This window comes from Triticum urartu, chromosome 6A, assembly GCF_056163025.1.
Source record: "Triticum urartu cultivar PI428250 chromosome 6A, HENAU_Tu73, whole genome shotgun sequence".
Classification (NCBI taxonomy): domain Eukaryota; kingdom Viridiplantae; phylum Streptophyta; class Magnoliopsida; order Poales; family Poaceae; genus Triticum; species Triticum urartu.
The window spans coordinates 29,577,722-29,599,561 of record NC_141878.1 but is presented as its reverse complement, the minus strand read 5'-3'; the positions used below and the strand labels follow the sequence as shown (position 1 = coordinate 29,599,561).

The window sequence follows — 21,840 nt, the reverse complement described above, 5'->3', positions numbered from 1 at the left end:
ATTCTGCTCCAGTGGCTGTTCCCCTTATTACAGAAGCACTTAGTCTCGGGTTTGGGTTCAACCTTGGGTTTCTTCACTAGAGCAGCAGCTGAATTGCCGTTTCATGAAGTATCCCTTCTTGCCCTTGCCCTTCTTGAAACTAGTGGTTTCACCAACCATCAACAATTGATGCTCCTTCTTGATTTCTACTTTTGTGGTGTCAAACATCGCGAATATCTCAAGGATCATCATATATGTCCCTGATATATTATAGTTCATCACGAAGCTCTAGCAGCTTGGTGGTAATGACTTCGGAGAAACATCACTATCTCATCTGGAAGATCAACTCCCACTCGATTCAAATGATTGTTGTACTCACACAATCTAAGCACAAGCTCAACAATTGAGCTTTTCTCCCTTAGTTTGCAGGCTAAGAAAATCGTCGGAGGTCTTATACCTCTTGACGTGGGCATGAGCCTGAAATTCCAATTTCAGCCCTCGAAACATCTCATATGTTTCGCAACGTTTCAAAACTGTCTTCGGTGCCTCAACTCTAAACCGTTTAACTGAACTATCACGTAGTTATCAAAACGTGTATGTCAGATGTTCGCAACATCCACAGATGACGTTCGAGGTTCAGCACACTGAGCGGTGCATTAAGGACATAAGCCTTCTATGAAGCAATGAGGACAATCCTCAGTTCACAGACCTAGTCCGCATAATTGCTACTATCAACTTTCAACTAAATTTTCTCTAGGAACATATTTAAACAGTAGAACTGAAGTGCGAGCTACGACATAATTTGCGAAGACCTTTTGACTATGTTCAGGATAAATAAGTTCATCTTATGAACTCCCACTCAGATAGACATCCCTCTAGTCATCTAAGTGATTACATGATCCGAGTCAACTAGGCCGTGTCCGATCATCACGTGAGACAGACTAGTCAACATCGGTGAACATCTTCATGTTGATCGTATCTACCATACGATTCATGCTCGACCTTTCGATCTCTTGTGTTCCGAGGCCATGTCTGTACATGCTAGGCTCGTCAAGTCAACCTAAGTGTTTCGCGTGTGTAAATCTGTCTCACACCCGTTGTATGTGAACATTAGAATCTATCACACCCGATCATCACGTGGTGCTTCGAAACAACGAACCGTCGCAACGGTGCACAGTTAGGGGGAACACTTTCTTGAAATTATTATGAGGGGTCATCTTATTTACTGCCGCCGTTCTAAGTAAACGAGATGCAAAAACATGATAAACATCACATGCAATCAAATAATAGTGACATGATATGGCCAATATCATATAGCTCCTTTGATCTCCATCTTGGGGCTCCATGATCATCTTGTCATCGGCATGACACCATGATCTCCATCATCATGATCTCCATCATCGTGTCACCATGAAGTTGTTCGCCAACTATTACTTCTACTACTATGGCTACCGGTTAGCAATAAAGTAAAGTAATTACATGGCGTTGTTCAATGACACGCAGGTCATACAATAAATAAAGACAACTCCTATGGCTCCTGCCGGTTGTCATACTCATCGACATGCAAGTCGTGATTCCTATTACAAGAACATGATCAATCTCATACATCACATATATCATTCATCACATCCTTTTGGCCATATCACATCACATAGCATACCCTGCAAAAACAAGTTAGACGTCCTCTAATTGTTGTTTGCATGTTTTACGTGGCTGCTATGGGTTTCTAGCAAGAACGTTTCTTACCTACGCAAAAACCACAACGTGATATGCCAATTGCTATTTACCCTTCATAAGGACCCTTTTCATCGAATCCGATCCGACTAAAGTGGGAGAGACAGACACCCGCTAGCCACCTTATGCAACTAGTGCATGTCAGTCGGTGGAACTAGTCTCACGTAAGAGTACATGTAAGGTCGGTCCGGGCCGCTTCATCCCACAATGCCGCCGAATCAAGATTGGACTAGTAACGGTAAGCATATTGAACAAAATCAACGCCCACAACTACTTTGTGTTCTACTCGTGCATAGAATCTACGCAATAGACCTAGCTCATGATGCCACTGTTGGGGAACGTAGCAGAAATTCAAAATTTTCTTACGTGTCACCAAGATCTATTTATGGAGAGACCAGCAACGAGGGGAAGGAGAGTGCATCTACATACCCTTGTAGATCGCTAAGCGGAAGCGTTCAAGAGAACGGGGTTGATGGAGTCGTACTCGTCGTGATCCAAATCACTGATGATCCTAGTGCCGAACGGACGGCACCTCCGTGTTCAACACACGTACAGCCCGGTGACGTCTCCTACGCCTTGATCCAGCAAGGGGAGAAGGAGAGGTTGAGGAAGACTCCATCCAGCAGCAACACAACGGCGTGGTGGTGGTGGAGGAGCGTGGTGATCCAGCAGGGCTTCGCCAAGCATTGCGAGATATGAGGAGAAAGAGAGGGATAGGGCTGCGCCAAGAAAGAGAGGAACCCATGTGTATTGGGCAGCCCAAACCTCAACTATATATAAGGGAAGGGGAGGGGCTGCGCCCCCACCTAGGGTTCCCTCCCTAGGGGTGGAGGCAGCCCCCTAGATCCCATCTAGGGGCGGCCAAGGGGAGGGGAGAGGGGGAGGCGCACCAGGGTGGGCCTTAGGGCCCATCTGCCCTAGGGTTTGCCCCCTTCCCCTCTTCCTTGAGCCTTGGGCCTTGGTGGGGGGCGCACCAGCCCACCTGGGGCTGGTCCCCTCCCACACTTGGCCCATGCAGCCCTCCGGGGCTTGTGGCCCCACTTGGTGGACCCCCGGGACCCTCCCGGTGGTCCTGGTACGTTACCGATAAAACCCAAAACTTTTCCGGTGACCAAAACAGGACTTCCCATATATAAATCTTTACCTCCGGACCATTCCGGAACTCCTCATGACGTCCGGGATCTTATCCGGGACTCCGAACAACATTCGGTAACCACATACAAACTTCCTTTATAACCCTAGCGTCATCGAACCTTAAGTGTGTAGACCCTACGGGTTCGGGAACCATGCAGACATGACCGAGACGTTCTCCGGTCAAGAACCAACAGCGGGATCTGGATACCCATGTTGGCTCCCACATGCTCCACGATGATCTCATCGGATGAACCACGATGTCAAGGACTTAATCAATCCCGTATACAATTCCCTTTCTCTATCGATACGATACTTGCCCGAGATTCGATCGTCGGTATCCCGATACCTTGCTCAATCTCGTTACCGGCAAGTCTCTTTACTCGTTCCGTAACACATCGTCCCATGATCAACTCCTTGGTCACATTGTGCACATTATGATGATGTCCTACCGAGTGGGCCCAGAGATACCTCTCTGTTTACACGGAGTGACAAATCCCAATCTTGATTCGTGCCAACCCAACAGACACTTTCGGAGATACCTGTAGTGTACCTTTATAGCCACCCAGTTACGTTGTGACGTTTGGCACACCCAAAGCACTCCTACGGTATCCGGGAGTTGCACAATCTCATGGTCTAAGGAAATGATACTTGACATTAGAAAAGCTTTAGCATACGAACTACATGATCTTGTGCTAGGCTTAGGATTGGGTCTTGTCCATCACATCATTCTCCTAATGATGTGATCCCGTTATCAATGACATCCAATGTCCATGGTCAGGAAACCGTAACCATCTATTGATCAACGAGCTAGTCAACTAGAGGCTTACTAGGGACATGGTGTTGTCTATGTATCCACACATGTATCTGAGTTTCCTATCAATACAATTCTAGCATGGATAATAAACGATTATCATGAACAAGGAAATATAATAATAATCAATTTATTATTGCCTCTAGGGCATATTTCCAACAAAAAGCACTAGCTGGAGAGCACAGCTGTCATTTGCATTCATCACTGTTAATTTATATTGGGTATGACTATGATTGGATCTCTTTTACCATGAATTACAATGTCTAGTCAGTCCTTGATCTTTAAAGGTGCTCTGCATTTATATTTTGCGGTCTCAGAAAGGCCTAGCGAGATACCATCTTGTTATATCATATTATGATTGTTTCGGGAAAGTGTTGTCATCCGAGATTTATTATTATGGCTTGCTAGTTTGGTATGCTATTGATATGAGTAATTATGAGACCTGAGAATTATTGCAAATGTGGTTAGTTATGATCTATGCTGAAAACTTGAATACTAGCTTGACATAGTTACAACAACAAGAGCAAACAGAGTTTGTAAAAGTTTTTCTTTCTTTCTTTCAGTTTGTTAACTGAATTGCTTGAGCACAAGCAAGGGTTTAAGCTTGGGGAGTTGATACGTCTCCGTCGTATCTACTTTTCCAAACACTTTTGCCCTTGTTTTGAACTCTAACTTGTATGATTTCAATGGAACTAACCCAGACTGACGCTGTTTTCAGCAGAATTGCCATGGTATTGTTTTATGTGCAGAAAACAAATATTCTCGGAATGACCTGAAACTCCACGGAACATCTTAGAAAAAATAATAAAAAATCCTCGCCAAAGATGAAGACCAGGGGGCCCACACCCTTGTCGCGAGGGTGGGGGGCGCCCCCCCCCCCTAGGGCGCACCCCCCCTACCTCGTGGGCCCCCTGGATGCCCTCCGACGCCAACTCCAACTCTATATATTTGCTTTCGGAGAGAAAAAAATCAGAGAGAAGAAATCATCACGTTTTACGATACGGAGCCGCCGCCAAGCCCTAAAACCTCTCAGGAGGGCTGATCTGGAGTCCGTTCGGGGCTCCGGAGAGGGGGATTCATCGCCGTCGTCACCATCAACCATCCTCCATCAATTTCATGATGCTCACCGCCGTGCGTGAGTAATTCCATCGTAGGCTTGCTGGACGGTGATGGGTTGGATGAGATGTAATCGAGTTAGTTTTGTTAGGGTTTGATCCCTAGTATCCACTATGTTCTGAGATTGATGTTGCTATGACTTTGTTATGCTTAATGCCTGTCAATAGGGCCCAAGTGCCATGATTTCAGATCTGAACCTATTATGTTTTCATGAATATATGTGAGTTCTTGATCCTATCTTGCAAGTTTATAGTCACCTACTATGTGTTATGATCCGGCAACCCCGAAGTGACAATAATCGGGACCACTCCCGGTGGTGACCATAGTTTGAGGAGTTCATGTATTCACTATGTGCTAATGCTTTGTTCCGGTTCTCTATTAAAAGGAGGCCTTAATATCCCTTAGTTTCCAATAGGACCCCGCTGCCACGAGAGGGTAGGACAAAAGATGTCATGCAAGTTCTTTTTTATAATCACGTATGACTATATACGGAATACATGCCTACATTACATTGATGAATTGGGGCTAGTTCCGTGTCACCCTATGTTATGACTGTTACATGATGAACCGCATCCAGCATAATTATCCATCACTGATCCGGTGCCTACGAGTTTTCCATATACTGGTTTACGCTTATTTACTTTCCCGCTGCTACTGTTACAATCATTACAAAATACCAAAAACATTACTTTTGTTGTCTTTTTTTTGTTGCCGCTACCACCACTATCATATTACTGTGCTACTAAACACTTTGCTGCAGATACTAAGTTTCCAGGTGTGGTTGAATTGACAACTCAGCTGCTAATACTTGAGAATATTCTTTGGCTCCCCTTGTGTCGAATCAATAAATTTGGGTTGTATACTCTACCCTCAAAAGCTGTTGCGATCCCCCATACTTGTGGGTTATCAGCTACCCAAACCTATAGGCTACCATGCCCAACAAGTTAGCCCAAGTTAGCCCTACACTGCGTCCTTCTCGGCATGCCTCTTGAACACAAAGGTTATCGGTGCCTAGATCTTGAAACACACCGTGTAATTACCTCCCAACACGTCATTTTCGATGAAAATTAATTTCCCTTTGCTTCCACCTTGCCGAGCCACACCGGCGCACTTGAAAATCCTACCCCAGATGTAGAAAAGCCGGCCCCTTCCCAACTGCCATCCACAATCCACCTCGGATCGCCCACCCCACCAGCTCCCACACATCCCATCTCAGGATCTCTCGTGCCTACGGATTCCTTGGACCGGGCCCCACCTACCATTCCTGTCACGACCCTCATGCTCAACATGCATGCAGCTCCTAAGCCCGCTTGCCCCGGTCCCACACCCACCACCACCAGCCACATATCAGCGAATCTTCCTCACCTCTCGTGCCCTGCTCACTCACTACCACTCTCCGCATGCATGTAGCACCCATCCCAGCCTATTCACCACCTACGTCGCCCATGCATGCACCCTGCCATGCCTATTGCACCACCTAAAAACATACATAACATGGTGCACACGAGCAAAATCTGGGTTCGTTCAACCCGGCAAGCTCATGGCCATAGCTACCTTTCCCAGCTCTATTTCTCCTATACCAGCTAGCTACAATCCACCCTAAAGGACCCAAACTGGTACAATGTCATGCTTGAGGAGTATAATGCTTTGGTGCAAAAAAATTGGTCTTTGGTTACTTGTCCTGCAGGTGTCAACTTGGTGTCTGGGAAATGGATATTTCACCATAAAGTGCATCCAGACGGCTCCCTTGTTCGGTACAAAGCCTGTTGGGTGCTACGTCGCTTCACTCAGCAGCCAGGGGTGGACTATGGCGAGACTTTCAGTACAATGGTGAAGCCAACCACTATCCGCGTCATCTTAAGCATTGCCGTCAACAACTAGGCCATCAATCAACTTGATGTAAAGAATGTGTTCCTCAATGAAACTCTCGACAAGATCGTCCAGAGCCAGCAACCAACCGGTTTCATCAACAGTGCATGACCCAGGCTGTGTGCAAACTCCACAAGTCCCTATATGGGCTTAAGTAGGCGCCTATTGCATGGTTTGTGTGGTTCACCTCCTTCTTCATCACTTTGAGCTTTGTGGCTTCACAGAGTGACTCATCCTTGTTCATCGTCTCCTGCGGCTTGGTAGTGGTTTCTTGTTTTTATATGTCGACGACATCATACTCACAAACTAGCTCCATCACCGTCCTCGCCTCTGTCACCACCTTGCTCACCATCGTGTTCTCCATGACAAATCCCCGCTCCCTCCACCATTTCCTTGGCATAAACATCCAGTGTATTGCTTGCCATATCTTTCTGTCCCATCAACAGTACGCTCTCGAGATCCTTGATCATGCTTCCATGCTCCACTGCAAGTCTATCACTATGCCCGTCGACACAAAGGCTAAAATGTCTGCCCATGCTGGTGATCCTACTCCCGAGCCTTCCCTCTTTCGCAACCTAGCTGAAGCACTGCAATATCTTACCATTACGGCTCCTAATATAGCATATGACGTCCGACAGGTTTGTCTGGTCATGCACTCATCGTGCAATCCTCATTTCACCCTGCTTAAGCGCAACCTTCACTACCTCCGAGGAACTTCGCCCATCAGGCTTCTTCTTCGGCCTCCGTTATCGTCCTAGCTCGTGGCATACACCAACGTCGACTGAGATGGGTGCCTCGACACCCACCGCTTAACGTCAGGATACTAGATGTACCTCAGCGACACCTCATCTCCTGGTCTTGTACGTAGCAGGCTATGGTGTCCAAGTCTAGTGCGAAGGCGGAGTACCGAGTTGTGGCCAACGCCCTCATCGAATCGTATCGGCTTCGATAACTTCCGCAAAATATTGGGCGTCCACCCACACGTGCCACGATCGTCTGCTATGAGAACATCTTGACTACATACGTCTCCTTCAACCCCATCCAGCATCAGCGCATGAAGCATGTGGAGATTGATTTCCATTTTGTCCATGGCCGTGTGGCCCTTGGAGATGTATGTGTGTTTCATGTTCCCTCTACGTTGTAGTTTGCCGAGTGTTCACAAAAGGGCTCCCAACCAGCATCTTCATCGAGTTCCGATCCAGCCTCAATGTCGTCGAGGCCCCTGTTTCCGCTGCTAGGGCTGTTGGAAAACAACGACTACCTCACCTACCTGCCCGGGTCTCACACGCCCACCTCGCGCTCTCCGCGACACATACTTGGAAATTGCTTGCTTGATTTAGCTTTAGTAGGAAGCAACGGAAGAACAACATGGGAAGATCCAAAGATCAAAGAAAAATAAAAAGCAAACAGCAACGCTATTCTCTGCAGATCAACACTACACTTTCATGGCGTATTGCCATCCAATCACGACAACACAATGCAGCTCCGACTCCAATGGAGAAACTAAGAAGAACTAGGCAAGTTGATGCCATAGAAGATCACCGAACGGACCATCGATCGCCTGCCATCGTACGCCACCCGGTCCCGCCACCGCATCTTTGACTTCACAACAACAAATAGCCGAGGCAGTCTCACGAGCACGCCGAAGAAGAGCCGACTACCCAACCAATGCCATGTCTCTGATGTCAATCATCCCTGTCATCGTTGCCACAGGAGCATAACCGCCCACACAGCCTGCCGGACACCCTTTTGTGAGCCTCCATCCACCACCATCATGAGCCACGGGACCCTCTAGCCGGATCCACCTCCAAGACAATGCCCCAAGAGGGAAAGCGGTGCTGAGCACACCTACTAGCACCGCCGTCGTCCGATCCGGAAGACCGAATCTAGGGTTTCCCCTGGAGAAAGTCGGGAAGGGAGGTGAGAACTGCGACATCGATGCCTTCAGCAAGGGAGCGACGCCGTGAAGCGCCGCCATTGATGACTCCGGGCGCAACCGGAGTATGACTTTCGCCGGCAGCCAACCCTCCCACACCCAAAACTCGGCCAACCCATCGGCTGCTACCTCCTAGACAAGCAAGCTCAGCACCACACTTCGGCCTGCGCCGCACGTAGCAAGGACCCACCCGCCGCATACCCCCAGAAACCCATGTCGGGTTCTGAGGCCTGCGGATATCACATGTTCGGCGGACCAGAGCTACCACAGACACCTCCAAGCTCGCACTGGATGCATCGACAAAAACGGCCGCCTACCCGCCAGGCTGCTGATAGAAGCCACCACGGCACCGCCCACCAGATCCAAGCTAGGGGCGCCACCCGCGCTCCTCCCGCGACGAGGACACCCTGGGACATTGCGCGCTTGCCTCCCTGGATCTGACAGCCATCACGATGTCGACCACCGCACCCAACAACGTGTGCCCGCCTGCCTGCCCGCCGCGCCACCCGAATGACACTATGCAGCGGAGCGGCCCGCACCGCCCGAACCACAGGAGCCCGAACCACAGGAGGGGAGCTAATTAACGAGAGGCCCGGCTCCGCCGGCGCCATGCGGGCTTGCCCGACAGGCGGCGGCGCTTGCTAGCAGCGGTGGGTGAGGGGCAGCGGAGGAGGGTCGGAGTTGGGCGGTGGCCAGGGTTAGCGCCCGAGTCACCCGGAGGGGGTGGGGGGACTGTAAAAATGGTAGTATCACATGTTTACATACTATTTTTTCGGATATGTTTACGTACTATCCTTGCCACAATTTTTTTTGCGGGGTTATCCTTGCCACAATTAAGGTCACTCGTGAATTAAGCTAAAACCGGTGGCTCCAACGCTTCAAAAATAACTATGACGTTTAACGTGTTGATACAAAAAATTTCTGATCCATTACTGTTTTTTTTTTGAGATGGTGATCTTTTTTATAGTCATCATCACACAGTGAGGTTTTTTCTTTTGACAGCAATCACGTCACGGTGAAGTTAATCTCAGCAGCAGCCGGATGTGCAGATTATGTGCAAGCAAAGCAATCACGGTGTACATTTTCCAAAACGCCCTTCACAATGTCCAAATTCCAGTCATAACTGCTCCTTTCCCCAAATCCCACAATCCCGTGCTAAAACAAATCGAGACCAGAGCTAGGGTTTCTCACCACGCCGGCGGCGGGATGGGCGGCAACATGGCCAAACCTGCCATACCCAAGCACCACCACCAGTCCCCTCCTCCTCTCCTTCCGCCGCGGCATGGTCCCGGCGAAACGGCTTCACTGCCGATCCCCGACGAGCTCCTGCCTGAAATCTTCGTCCGCCTGCCCACCCCAGCCGACCTCGTCCGAGCCTCTGCCACCTGCGTCTCCTTCCGCCGCGTCGTTGCCGATCGATCCTTCCTCCGGCGGTACCCCAAGCTTCACGCCCCGCCCCTCCTCGGCTTCCTCAGTCCGCATAACGGCTTCCAACCCGCCGAGCCGCCTCACCCCTCCGCGTCGGCAGCCTGTGCCGTTGCCCTCGCCGCTGACTTCTCCTTCTCTTTTGTGCCCGCCCCAGCCACTTCTCACTATTGGGTCGTCCTGGACATCCGCGATGGCCGCTTCCTGCTAGCTAGCGCCGGACGGACGTGGATTTTTAGAACATCTGCACCCGGGCCCTGCTATCCTAGCTGTCCAATATTGCTTTAAGATCTGTGCAACACAACTAACTTTCTATCTGAAATTTTCTCTTTTTTGTTTCTCTCGCATAAAACATGTTTTGAAGTTCAAACCTTTGCAGCGTGGCGAACCTTTCTATCTAGAATCTAGGATAAATCTTTCAGATTTTTTTGTCAAAAATAAATATACAAAAAATGATTTTTAAATCTAAAAAAACATTTTTTGTATATTTATTTTTGACCAAAAAATCTGAAAGATTTATTCTAGATTTTAGATAGAAAGCTTTGCCACACTGCAAAGGTTTGAACTTTAAAACATGTTTTATGCGAGAGAAATAAAAAAGAGAAATGTGTTTGCACGAATCGCGAAGCGCAGAATGGATGGCTAGATAGGGAGGGCCTGGGTGCAGGTGTTCTATTATATATTTTCGAGCGCCGGACGGGGTTTTTTGTGTGGGGAGATTGGATCTTTTGCCCCATTTTACTTGGGCATTAGATGATTTGCACCATTTTACATAGGATTAGATCATTTGCCCCACTTTTCATTTTTCTTTTGATGATTTGCCCTTTTCAATTACTGTAATCATTTTTGATTTTGTATCCCTTTTTTCTCCGTGCGAAAAGACACAATTGCCCTGTGGCTAATTTACAATTTGACACCGCTGTTGGACTGACACTAAGTTGCATCGACGAGCTCACTGTTCCCCAGTTCAACGCATTTCCTCTGTTCTTCTTTACTCATACCAGAGGAGGCCGACCACGGCACCTTGGCCCCCATCTTGGCAGCAGCAGCCCGGCGCGGCAGCTCCCACAGATGGTCGGCCGGCGCCGGCGGCTCCCGGGGCTCCCGCTGCGGCTCCTCGGCCTGGGGCGGCGGCTTCGGCCGCAGCTCGGCGGACCGGCGATTCCCGGGGCTCACGCCGCAGCTCGGCGGACCAACGGGTTCCGTGGCTCCCGCTGCAGCTCCTCGGCCCGGGACGGCGGCTCCCGCTGCAGCTCGGCGGCCCGCCGCGGCGGCTCCCGCTCCAGCTCGGCGAACGGGCGGATTCGAGGGCTCCAGCTGCAGCTCGGCAGATGGTGCGCTCGTTGCTGGTAAAAACTACCTTCTTTCAATGATTAATGGATTTACAGTTTTGTTGTGTGTCAGCTCGTTGGTCGGTAATAGCTATGGCTGGACGACAGTGTTGATAGTACTAATTACCCTAGCAGCTGGTACTGCTTCAATCATGGAGCTGGGTACATTATATAAAATGCTTTGTTTAGTTATCTCCTCCAGATGCTTCATACTTTAATTGTATCACACTCAAAATATATATGCTTCATCTTTTGCTGGATCTACTTTAGTCACTGGTCAGAGATCTATATATATGATGTGCATCCTGGCATATGCATTTCGTTGGAAATTGGCAGCATATAACATCTTCATAGGAAAAAAAAATAGACTGACAACATATGTTCACTTAGCACATGGAATTGAGAGAATATATCACACCGAAATCACGAACTGATGCCACAAAAAGGTTTGCTTGGTTCAAGCGACATGATAAATTAATCCGAGTTTACATCAAGCAAAAAAGTATTTTTTCGAGCCAATATCTTTGAAATTGACAAATTTCAACACCTCTACGAATTTAAAATAGAATTGAATGCACCAAAATGAGAGCTTCTTCCTCTTCGGGGTCAATTTTTTCTTGCATGCCGTAGAGCGTGAAGGGAAGTGAGAAGTAGGTGATGCTGTAGAATTAACAGTACTTGTCCCACATGGCTGTGATGCATCGTCTCCAGCTATGGCCATAGCAAGCCTCCTGCATGTTTACACACCAATGTTATAAAAATAGGATTTTTCTTTTGCATGAATCAAATGTGCTTATGACAAATATAATAGGTACCTCCTTGTGATAGGCCCAGGGCTGTTATGAAGGCTGGGAGGCAGTGTGATTGTTGTTGTGCGTGTAGGTGTCGCAACAACAACTGGAGCGAGCTCGCGAGCAGACACATCACTAGAAAGTTCAGTCACACCGGATGTTAGAAATGGTATAATAGTACTAATTTGATACTAATATAAAGGAGATATTAGTGCATGGGTTACCTCTCTTTAGCTTCATTTTTTTTGCAAGTTGCTTTCCTGTGCCCCAATATCCCACATTCTTTGCACCTATTTCTGCTGCCAAATCTCTTCTTTTCCTTTTCCTTCTCCTTCTCTTTGTCACCTCCTTCTTGGTCATTTGTTTTTCCATTATCATCTTTTTTCCTTCCGTTTGCTGCCACCACCGTCTTCAAGGCAACTTTTGATTCTCTGCTTCCTCCGTCTCCCAACGGAGCTCTTTAAATCCGGTGGCACCATCTCAAAATCTAGATTAACATGAGGCCATTGAGACTTGTCCGTGATTGGTTCAATCTCTCCAGCATAGGCAGCCCGAAACCTACTCACGGAGTAGTACTCATGTACATATGGTTGAAAGTTCACATCTTCCGTCTCTATAAGGAATGCAAGTGCATGCTCACATGGCTTTCCAGTGTGTTGCCATTCTAGGCAGGTGCACTCACGGCTGCCTATCTTCACAACATGCCTAAGATTATTCTTGCTAGTGTCCTTGACCTCACAACTTTCTCCGGTTGATCTTCCAACAACCAAATGGTCAAGTTGCCTAGTTCTATTATTTATTTGTTGAATGATAGCAGGCAATATCTCTCCCTGGAGCATTTCCCCAATCCTTCTCCTTCTATAAACAAGTATCATAATTTTCTCTCTTATTGCATCGGCTAGCTCATCCATGGGCAGCTCCTTTGTTCCTTTGATCCAGCTATTGAAGCACTCAGCTAGATTGTTGTGAATGTAATCACATTTTATTTCTGTGTTGAAGTCACATCTCATCCACTTTAAGTTATGATAGGTACACAAGTAGGTACTCACTGCAGGTTCAGCTTCAAATATCTTGCCCATATGATAATTAAATGTTTCCAGACGATAAGCCTTGGCTGCTGGCCACATGCGACCAAAAACATCTCCGTGAAACTTCTTTTTGAAGTTTGCCATTAGATGCCTAAAGCATTCCCTTTGCTCAGCTTGAGGAAACACAATTTTAACTGCATTCTCTAACCCTTTGCATGCATCAGTACAAATAGCTAGAGTTTGAAGATGTCCTATTGCCCTATGCAGTTGTTGCATAAACCAAATCCAGTTACCCTCGGTCTCCGTACCAAAGAAACCAAATGCTAAAGGAAACATCCAATTTTTTCCATCTAGTGCTGTACATGCTGCTAATTGACCATTCCACTTTCCAGTCAAAAATGTGGAGTCTATACTGACATATGGTCTACAACCAGCAAAGAAGCCATCAATGCATGACTTAAGTGCCATAAAAAATCTGCGGAAATGCACTTCACCTCCTTCCCTCTTGACATCAACCTCGACAATGCTACCAGGAGATCTTTTATCAATCTCAGCTTTGAAATTCAATAATGACTGAAAGCTTTTTCCCCAGGTCCCATATAAACTATTCTTGGCCCTTTCTTTTCCCTTGTCAACAGTATGATACCCAATAGTACATTTGTATTCGGCCTGTAGCTTTTTTCGGAGCTCGCTGGCACCAATGTTTGGTTCAGTTTGAAGATACCCCATTGCCTTTTCTGCCACCCATGCTTGGTCTGCCATGCTTGTAATCACTGCAACGGTTGATGAATACTTATGAGGCTTTACTATCTTGTTTACCTGCAGAAAACACAATACCAACCATTAGTTGCAAGTAATTTATAAAACATAGTTTTAACATAAAAGATGATTCATGTTAGATAAGTTTGTACCCTGACTGTTTTTCCATCTTCTATTGTCCTAGCAGTTATTCTCCAAGGACATGCATTTCCTTTACAGTGACCCACAAATCTAGTAGTGTCACTATCCTTGGTCTTGATGTCAAACTTGCCTCTAATAGCAAATGTTCTCATGAGCATCCTAAACTCGTTCATTGAACGAAACAAAGATCCTTCCTCTATCACAGGATGTTCCTTATCATACCAAAAGTGATCCTCTTCAGGCATATGGTCAGGCACAGGAAGCCGCATCAGCAAGTAAATCCTCATCAATATCAGCCACACATGCATCAACATCTGCAATGGAGGCTTTCATAGCTGCTTCAGATACAATTTTCCGATGCTCAGGTTCATCATTGATGCCAAGCACCGAGCACATGTTCTCTTCTGTTATAGGAACATCAATTTCTTCATCATTCATTGGTGCTATCTCAATCTTGGACCAATCAACACTTCCTTCCATAGTTGATACATATGTATCATTGCTAGCCACCGGCCGAGACCTACTTGGAGAACAAAAGATTTTCAGTTATGGAGGGGACATAAGGGCATCATCTAACTGTCATTTTGTTATGTTAGGAAACAATTAACAAATTGTTTAATATTCATTTTCCAGTAAAACTAAGTGTATGCCCATGTCATTGGATTCATGATCCTCGTAGAAGTATTCATCCACATGGTTTAAAGATTTGGATAATTTCAGAACTTTATACTCCTGAATCCTGATAATTATGTCTCCATCATATTGTTGCAGTTGCAGGGTTACTACAAGTGTAGCAGCGTTAGGGGCTGCCTAGCGAGGAGATGCCAAGAGGTTCAAACCCTGGATCCGTGTGGCACTGTGTGTGTGTTTCGCGTGGGGTGGGAGGAAGGGGAGATAATATACTGACCAATCTGGAGCAGATCGTGGTGATCCATGGACGCAACAGTCGCCTCCCTGTCCGGCAGTCTGTGGGATCTTCTCAGTTGTCATCTGTGTGAAGCCTCGCTGTGCAGGGGTCGTCGGAGTTGATGGCTTGGGGGCCGGCGGTGGATCCGCCTCTCCACTAGCCATGAACACCACGACACAACAAAATCAATCTATGATTTGTTAGTAGTTGGTTCCGTTGGGTAAAGCCATGTAAAGAAAGTAATGTGATTTGTTCCCTGTTAATTAGTTGCTTCGGTTGGATACAGGCTTGTAAAGAAAAAAGATTTGTACAGTGTCAAATTGTAAATTAGCCACAGGGGCAATTGTGTCTTTTCACATGGAGAAAAAGGGATACAAAATAAAAAATGATTACAGTAATTGAAAAGGGCAAATCATCAAAAGAAAAATGAAAAGTGGGGCAAATGATCTAATCCTATGTAAAATGGGGCAAATCATCTAATGCCCAAGTAAAGTGGGGCAAAAGATCCAATCTCCCCACACAAAAAACCCCGTCCGGCGCTCGAAAATATATAATAGAACACCTGCACCCAGGCCCTCCCTATCTAGCCATCCATTCTGCGCTTCGCGATTCGTGCAAACACATTTCTCTTTTTTATTTCTCTCGCATAAAACATGTTTTAAAGTTCAAACCTTTGCAGTGTGGCAAAGCTTTCTATCTAAAATCTAGAATAAATCTTTCAGATTTTTTGGTCAAAAATAAATATACAAAAAATGGTGGTCTGCGACCCCTTGCACCAGCGATACATCTTTGTTCCACCAATCCCTGACGACCTAGCTGCTATGGCGGCAAAACCGGCTTTCTCCGAGACATTCCTGCTGCCCCGGGGAGACGAGGCAGCAGCTGCGGAAGAGACATCATTCAGAGTCATGTGTATGGTGTACTGCGAAGCTAACCTCATCTCCTTTGTCTTCTCTTCCAGCAACAGACAATGGCGAGCCGTTGCATCCCATAGTTGGAGCAATCTGTTAGATGGCTTGCTATCGTCAGTAGAGGAGAGACTCTTCTACTGGCGCTGGCGCCAATACGTGTATGGCTGCTTTTACTGGATTTCAGACTGGGAGTATGAAATGAAAATGTTGGTGCTCGACACCCGGAGGATGGAGTTCTCCGTTGCCGACCCCCCATCCGAGGCGAAACATGCATCCAGTAATGATATAACTATGATCGAAGCAGGAGAAGGCAAGCCTGGGATGCTTATCCGTGGACACGACACATTTTGTCGCATTTATACTATTTGGAGAAACAATGGTGGGAGTTCCAGCCAGTGGCGGAAGGAGATTGCTGGTTATGGTAATCGCTAATTCTTGTTAATACATTCATAGATGTTACTTCTCTGCTTGTGGCAAAGGTAATGAGGCTCAGGAACATGGATAATGGATTGTGATTTATTGTTTAGTCTGTTTTGGATGCCAGTGTGAGGTAACAAGACAAGAGGAATGATCTTGAACACTATGAGCACCATTTTGGAGGCATCGTGAATTCATAAAAGCCACTAGATCACAATGATTATTTTAGAGAAATGTTTTTATGGTCAAGCTAACCAAGAAGGCATACAAGTCTAAAATTCTTTTCACCTTTGATTATTCGACCCTAGAAACATTCATTTCAGGCAGTGGGAGTCGCTTTTTCCTCTTTTGATAGGTATAATGAGGAAGAAAATTACCTTTTCTTCATCTTTACATCTATAAAACAGGGATGTTCCTGAGATTTTGGGGGCCCATGGAGAAAGTTGAACACAGGGCCCCTTAATACGAACATCAAAATATAATATACATGTATGTTAAATGTTATCAATAAATACTTTCGTATATTTTTTACATATTAACTTCTAAAATTTTCTTCTAACCCTATTTATAGTTCTCTTATTGGCCCTTCTCCAATCTTTATGTCCTTTGCTTTGCTACCAAGATAATTCCAATTTCTAGGATCATACATATCTAGAGTAAAATTGGTTCCATGTCAAGACTAGCAAATTCTGTAGTAGTTGAATCACATATGTTCTCATACTGACTAGTATTGTTATCATTTCTTAATTGCCCTTGTCTTTTGGATTAACATTAGTTGTTCCTCCACAAAAACTATGATCAACTCGTCTAGAGTTCTTCAGCTGCTCGTATTAATCTTAAAATCATCAATAGATCCTCTTCATAATTCTATTAACTCATCTGCTCATTTCCTCTCATATTTCCTTTCCTTGCTGCCTGATGTATAAACATCTTAGATGATGTGCGAAGCTGCGAGGACTGGTTTAACATGGAGAAAAATAGGTAGGTAAAAACTGTTGATGGGGCATGCTAGGTGGACCTAACAATTGGGACCTGCTCATCAGAATGCTCGCAAAATTTTAAAATGGGTAAATTGTGGCAAAACTTTTGCTAAATGGGGTAAAATGGATGAAATCCTGCTAAATAGGGTAATTAGTGTCAAAAACATCAAAATAGAGGGTAAAAACCAGAATTCACTCTAAAATAGATGCGCATCAGGAGAGGACTTTGACGTGGCGATAATGTGCATATTGCCTACTATGACCTTATCTAGCGAACCACTGGTATGCCCGCTGTGTGCTACTCAGGCCCCTGTGACCCTTCTACTGCGTTGCAACATTGACAGCCAGACCCAGTATGGAAAACTCACCTGCTGGGGGCCCCTTTGGCGTCGAGGGACCCCCGCCCCCCTCAGGGCCAGGCCTGTCTATAAATTTATCGCATGGTGTTAACTTCAGATAATTTATGAGAGCTTTTTTACGGTACCCTATACTGCTTAGGGCAAGGGGGGCCAGTATAACTAAATTGATTTCGTGTGGGCAATATGGACAATTTTTCAGTACGTGAAGGCCTAAACAGGATTGTCGTTGGGGCAAGATGCTAGCCTATTTCGGAGTAATATCTGGGACATGAAATAGCTTGCTTGCTCCCATGGCTGCCATGCTCTAGCTGACATTTCAGGATTTGTTGCTTTTCATCTTCTAGTTGTCATTTCAGGGTAGTTAGATTATTAAAGAAAGGATCATACACACTACTACGTGACATGCGTAGCATCCTTGAGGCACTAGATCGCAACAATTATTTTGGTTTTTATGGCGAAGCTAATCTAAGAGGAACACAAGTTTAAATCAGGACATTTCTGATAGTTCACCTTTAGATTGTTTTACCTTAATTAGAAGCATTTATTCCAGTCAAGCAGGACTTTATCCTGTCCACATTTATTTTGATAGATATAAGGAGGCAAAAAAAAAACTCGTATTTGGTCATCGTTAGACCTAAACCGTTGCACCACTAATGCATCTCCTATATACTTACATGAGAAAAATTAGAGAAGTGAGCTTGATTAATTTCTCATGGGATTATTCACCAAATAATTGGTCATTGGACTCACCATTCAGCTAGCCAAAATAACTTGTGCTCAACTATTTGATTTGAGTTCAACCGCTCGAGATGAATTAGAGGGCGCGCACCCATGTTTTCTTGGACAGTTTGACATTTTCACCTTCCTCTGTCTCAGATTCAAGTCCTTCAAGGCACATGACAGATGCAATCAATTTTTTTATTAGGACTAGAGGGAGTCTGTTGCATAATTTTTCTTCACCCTTTCATATGAATCTTGTAAGGTAGTAATTAAATTGTATGACCGGCCAATTATTTCACAAATATTAGTGCATGCCTCCTGGCCGACCTTTGTCCTTTTCTGCTTTGGTACTGTCCTAAGGATAGCAAGTTTACAGGCCTACCAACCAAACTTATTCGCCCCAAAGAATTGTAGTTTACACATTTTTGAATACAACATCCCACGGAAATTTATAGAAAAAATATAACAAATCCCCATTTCTTTGATTATTTATAAATCAAGCTTTCAAAGTGGTATAGAAAAAAAATAGGCATCTATGCAATTGATCCGCCCATTTCTTTTATGTGACAAGCACACTGATAATTAGTTTGTCAACTTATTATACACATATTTTTAAATTAGGATAACAATGCCTTCAAGGTTCTTCTTCCTCCCCAGCAGCAGTAACCTGATAAAATGGTAGAAGTTAAATGCACTTCTTACAGAACAAGGGAAGTGATCAGGCAACACACTCATGGATAGTTAAATTAGTACCATACATAAACTAAATATGAGAAAGGTAGAAAAGGTGGTTCAGGAAATTGGCAAGCGTAAGTGATAAGGAAGGCTACCGCCTTTGACACAGAATGAAGGAGAGGAGGACTAAATGAGTGAGGGCACCGTGGAGAGGTGCAGAGAAGGAGAGTAGACGAAAGGCACTGCCACACTGCTGCTGAGGAGGTGTTTTGCCATCGCTCAGCGCCTAAGTCTGCAAAAGATAGAATTAATATGCTTCTTAAAACATTAGGATATCCAATGTTCTCAGTCTGGATTGGAACCAAAAAATTGTGAATTACCATCATTATAGTTTTTCTTACTTCCCTCTGTGCTTTAATGGTAGTACTATTTTTACTTTCTCATTTGGATAACAATGTAGTCATTTATGGGCCTTTACAAATAAAGGGGTAATAGTACACATGGGTCACTGGATCATGCAAAATTAGTGCTCAACTTGGGAGCATCTGAAACTTTCTAAGTCCTGTTTGTTAAGAATCCTGCCTTGGTATAATTAGTAGCTAGAAAAGAGCACTTGTTTGTTGACAATTAAAATATAGTACCTCTTTCATAAAACTAAAGAGTAAAATATAGTAACTCCTGCTGTAACCACCGAGTTCCAGTAGTTTAGAAACTTCCACTGTTGCATTTGTGTGATGGAACTTCGCCTTGTAAACTGTTCCGTATGACCCCTTACTGTTCACAAGATCACTAAAAAGCAGTGAACCCATGAGTACCTATTATACTTGGTAAAACATATGATCTTCTCACCATTTCTGTTCAACCAGCATACTGGTGATCACCATTACCCTCTGGCACTTCCTTTTTAGAAGAGCCTGTTTGGGTTGAGCGTCTGCTCTAGACACCTCCTGTTTTTGTCTCGCCATTCTCCTCGCCATTTCTTCAGCCAGGCGGCGGTTCATTCTCTCCAAAATAAATTCTGTATTCAATGGGCCAAATGGCAAACTTGTTCTGTATATAAGAGCAAGGTTTAACAAGAAACAGTTTAGTACCTTGTATGAGCAAAACTCATGAATCTTCCTATCAACCAATTAGATTTCTCAGTAGGTACGTAACCAGTCAATTTTATTGTGATCCTTGTTGTATGCCTGCCAGTCTCTGTACCTGTTACTGCTACAACTGTATGTGTGTGATCAAGAGGGTCTGTCAAAATCAACTTCCAGCATTGATCAACTCCCACTGTTACACAGTATGTAAAAAGCTAAGTGTATTCTTTTGGCATAATGAAGTGGATCTGTGCTGAATATGTTCACCTGCCAATGCTCTCTTGTTTCTTCTCAATTAGTGTGGGCGTGTGTGATTTATTCTCTTATTGAAGAGAAGAAGCAAACTTGTTGCTGAGGAAATGGTCCTTTTTTCCTTTGATTTTATTGGCGAAGAAGCAAGTTTGTGATTGATTACAGAGTAGTTTTATCTTGTGGTGACCTTTTTTCTTTTGGCAGTCATCATACATTGCACAAAGGCCCTTGAAAATGAGAAAGTAGTTTAAATGGTGGGCGAAGGTCCTTGAAAATGCCTCTTTGGAGGACTAGTATTTATGGTTTAAAGGTGGAAGATAGACAGAGAATAGTTTGGTGACTGTTTTTAGTGTGCCCCTTTTGAGTTTTTTTCCCGTTCAATGTAGAAATTTGTTATACTACACTAGCTAATCTTCCAATTGTTTTACAGCTTTTAGTTTCTTTTATGGATGCACTTCTCTTTGTTTGCATGCCTTGGTCCATGCATGTGGTTTGATTGATGACCTACTATTTCATCCCAGCTTTTCTTCCCGTACCTTTTCCTATAAGCAATATACAGATTGCACAGTAATATGACCTACCTTTGTGTTACTGGTAGGAGCTAGGACCCTACCGGGTCTAGGGCGGAGGTTGTACGGGAAGGAGGGAGGTTGACGGGGACGCGAGCGCGGCTGCCGGCGGCGGGGCGCCGTGGCGCGCTGAAGAAGAGGCGGCGGCGGCACGAGGCGCAGCTAGGGTTTAGGGTTCCGGCTCCTCTGGGAGCCGGGCAATGGGATTTGTCTTATTGCTTAATTCTCAAAAGAGTCTTACAACTTGTTTATATAACCACGATGCGCATAAAAATAAGATAACTTGTGGGCTAAGCCCCTAACTAAACCTGCCCGATGGGCCTCCTATGGGCATACGTCTGCCCAGTCATAATATCTCTCCCTGCCTGCGCAAACAGCTCGTTCTCGAGCTGGAAGTCTAGGTAGTGTTGGCGGAACTCGTCCCGCTGCTCCCAAGTAGCTTCCTCATTCGGAAGTCGAGCCCACTGAATCAACACGTACCACACCCCATGACGTAGCTGGGCTGCAACAGCTTCTCCGGTCCCAGAAGAAGGCACCCGTCGGAGGTCAGAGGAAGCGCGGAAGGGGCCACAGGTGGCTCCCCGCAAAAGGGCTTGAGCAGCCCCACATGGAAGCCGTCGTGGATGCGAGCACCAGCCGGAAGCTGAAGGCGGCAAGGCACCTTCCCGATGCGCTCCAAGACAACAAAGGGCTCGGCGTAGCGAGGGCCCAGCTTGCACTTCGCCCGTGGGTCCAGTGACTGCATAGAGCGGTGAAGGAGACGCAGCCACACCCAATCACCCACTGCGAATTCCGCCTCGCGATTGTGGTCGTCGTAGTAGTGCTTGGCCAGCTGCTGGGCCTGAATGAGGCATTGCCGGACCTCCGCCAGCATCTCGTCACAGCTCCGCAGAAGATCGCCAGCCGCCTCC

The 21,840-nt window shown here is 45.7% G+C and overlaps 1 protein-coding gene and 1 pseudogene across 2 annotated transcripts; one reads left to right on the top strand and one right to left on the bottom strand.

Moving 5' to 3' along the window:
• Positions 1 to 9,785: 9,785 nt before the first annotated feature.
• Positions 9,786 to 16,304, top strand: LOC147963500 (uncharacterized). The gene is made up of 3 exons (XM_087529602.1): positions 9,786 to 10,231; positions 10,886 to 10,890; positions 15,709 to 16,304. Exons 1-3 carry the CDS (start codon positions 9,786 to 9,788, stop codon positions 16,302 to 16,304), a joined length of 1,047 nt encoding a protein of 348 aa, XP_087385728.1.
• Positions 12,347 to 15,309, bottom strand: LOC147963501 (uncharacterized; annotated as a pseudogene). Its single transcript, XR_015607805.1, has 2 exons — positions 14,066 to 15,309; positions 12,347 to 13,973 (listed from the first exon to the last, which is right to left on the bottom strand). The product of XR_015607805.1 is annotated as an uncharacterized LOC147963501 (transcript).
• Positions 16,305 to 21,840: the final 5,536 nt, after the last annotated feature.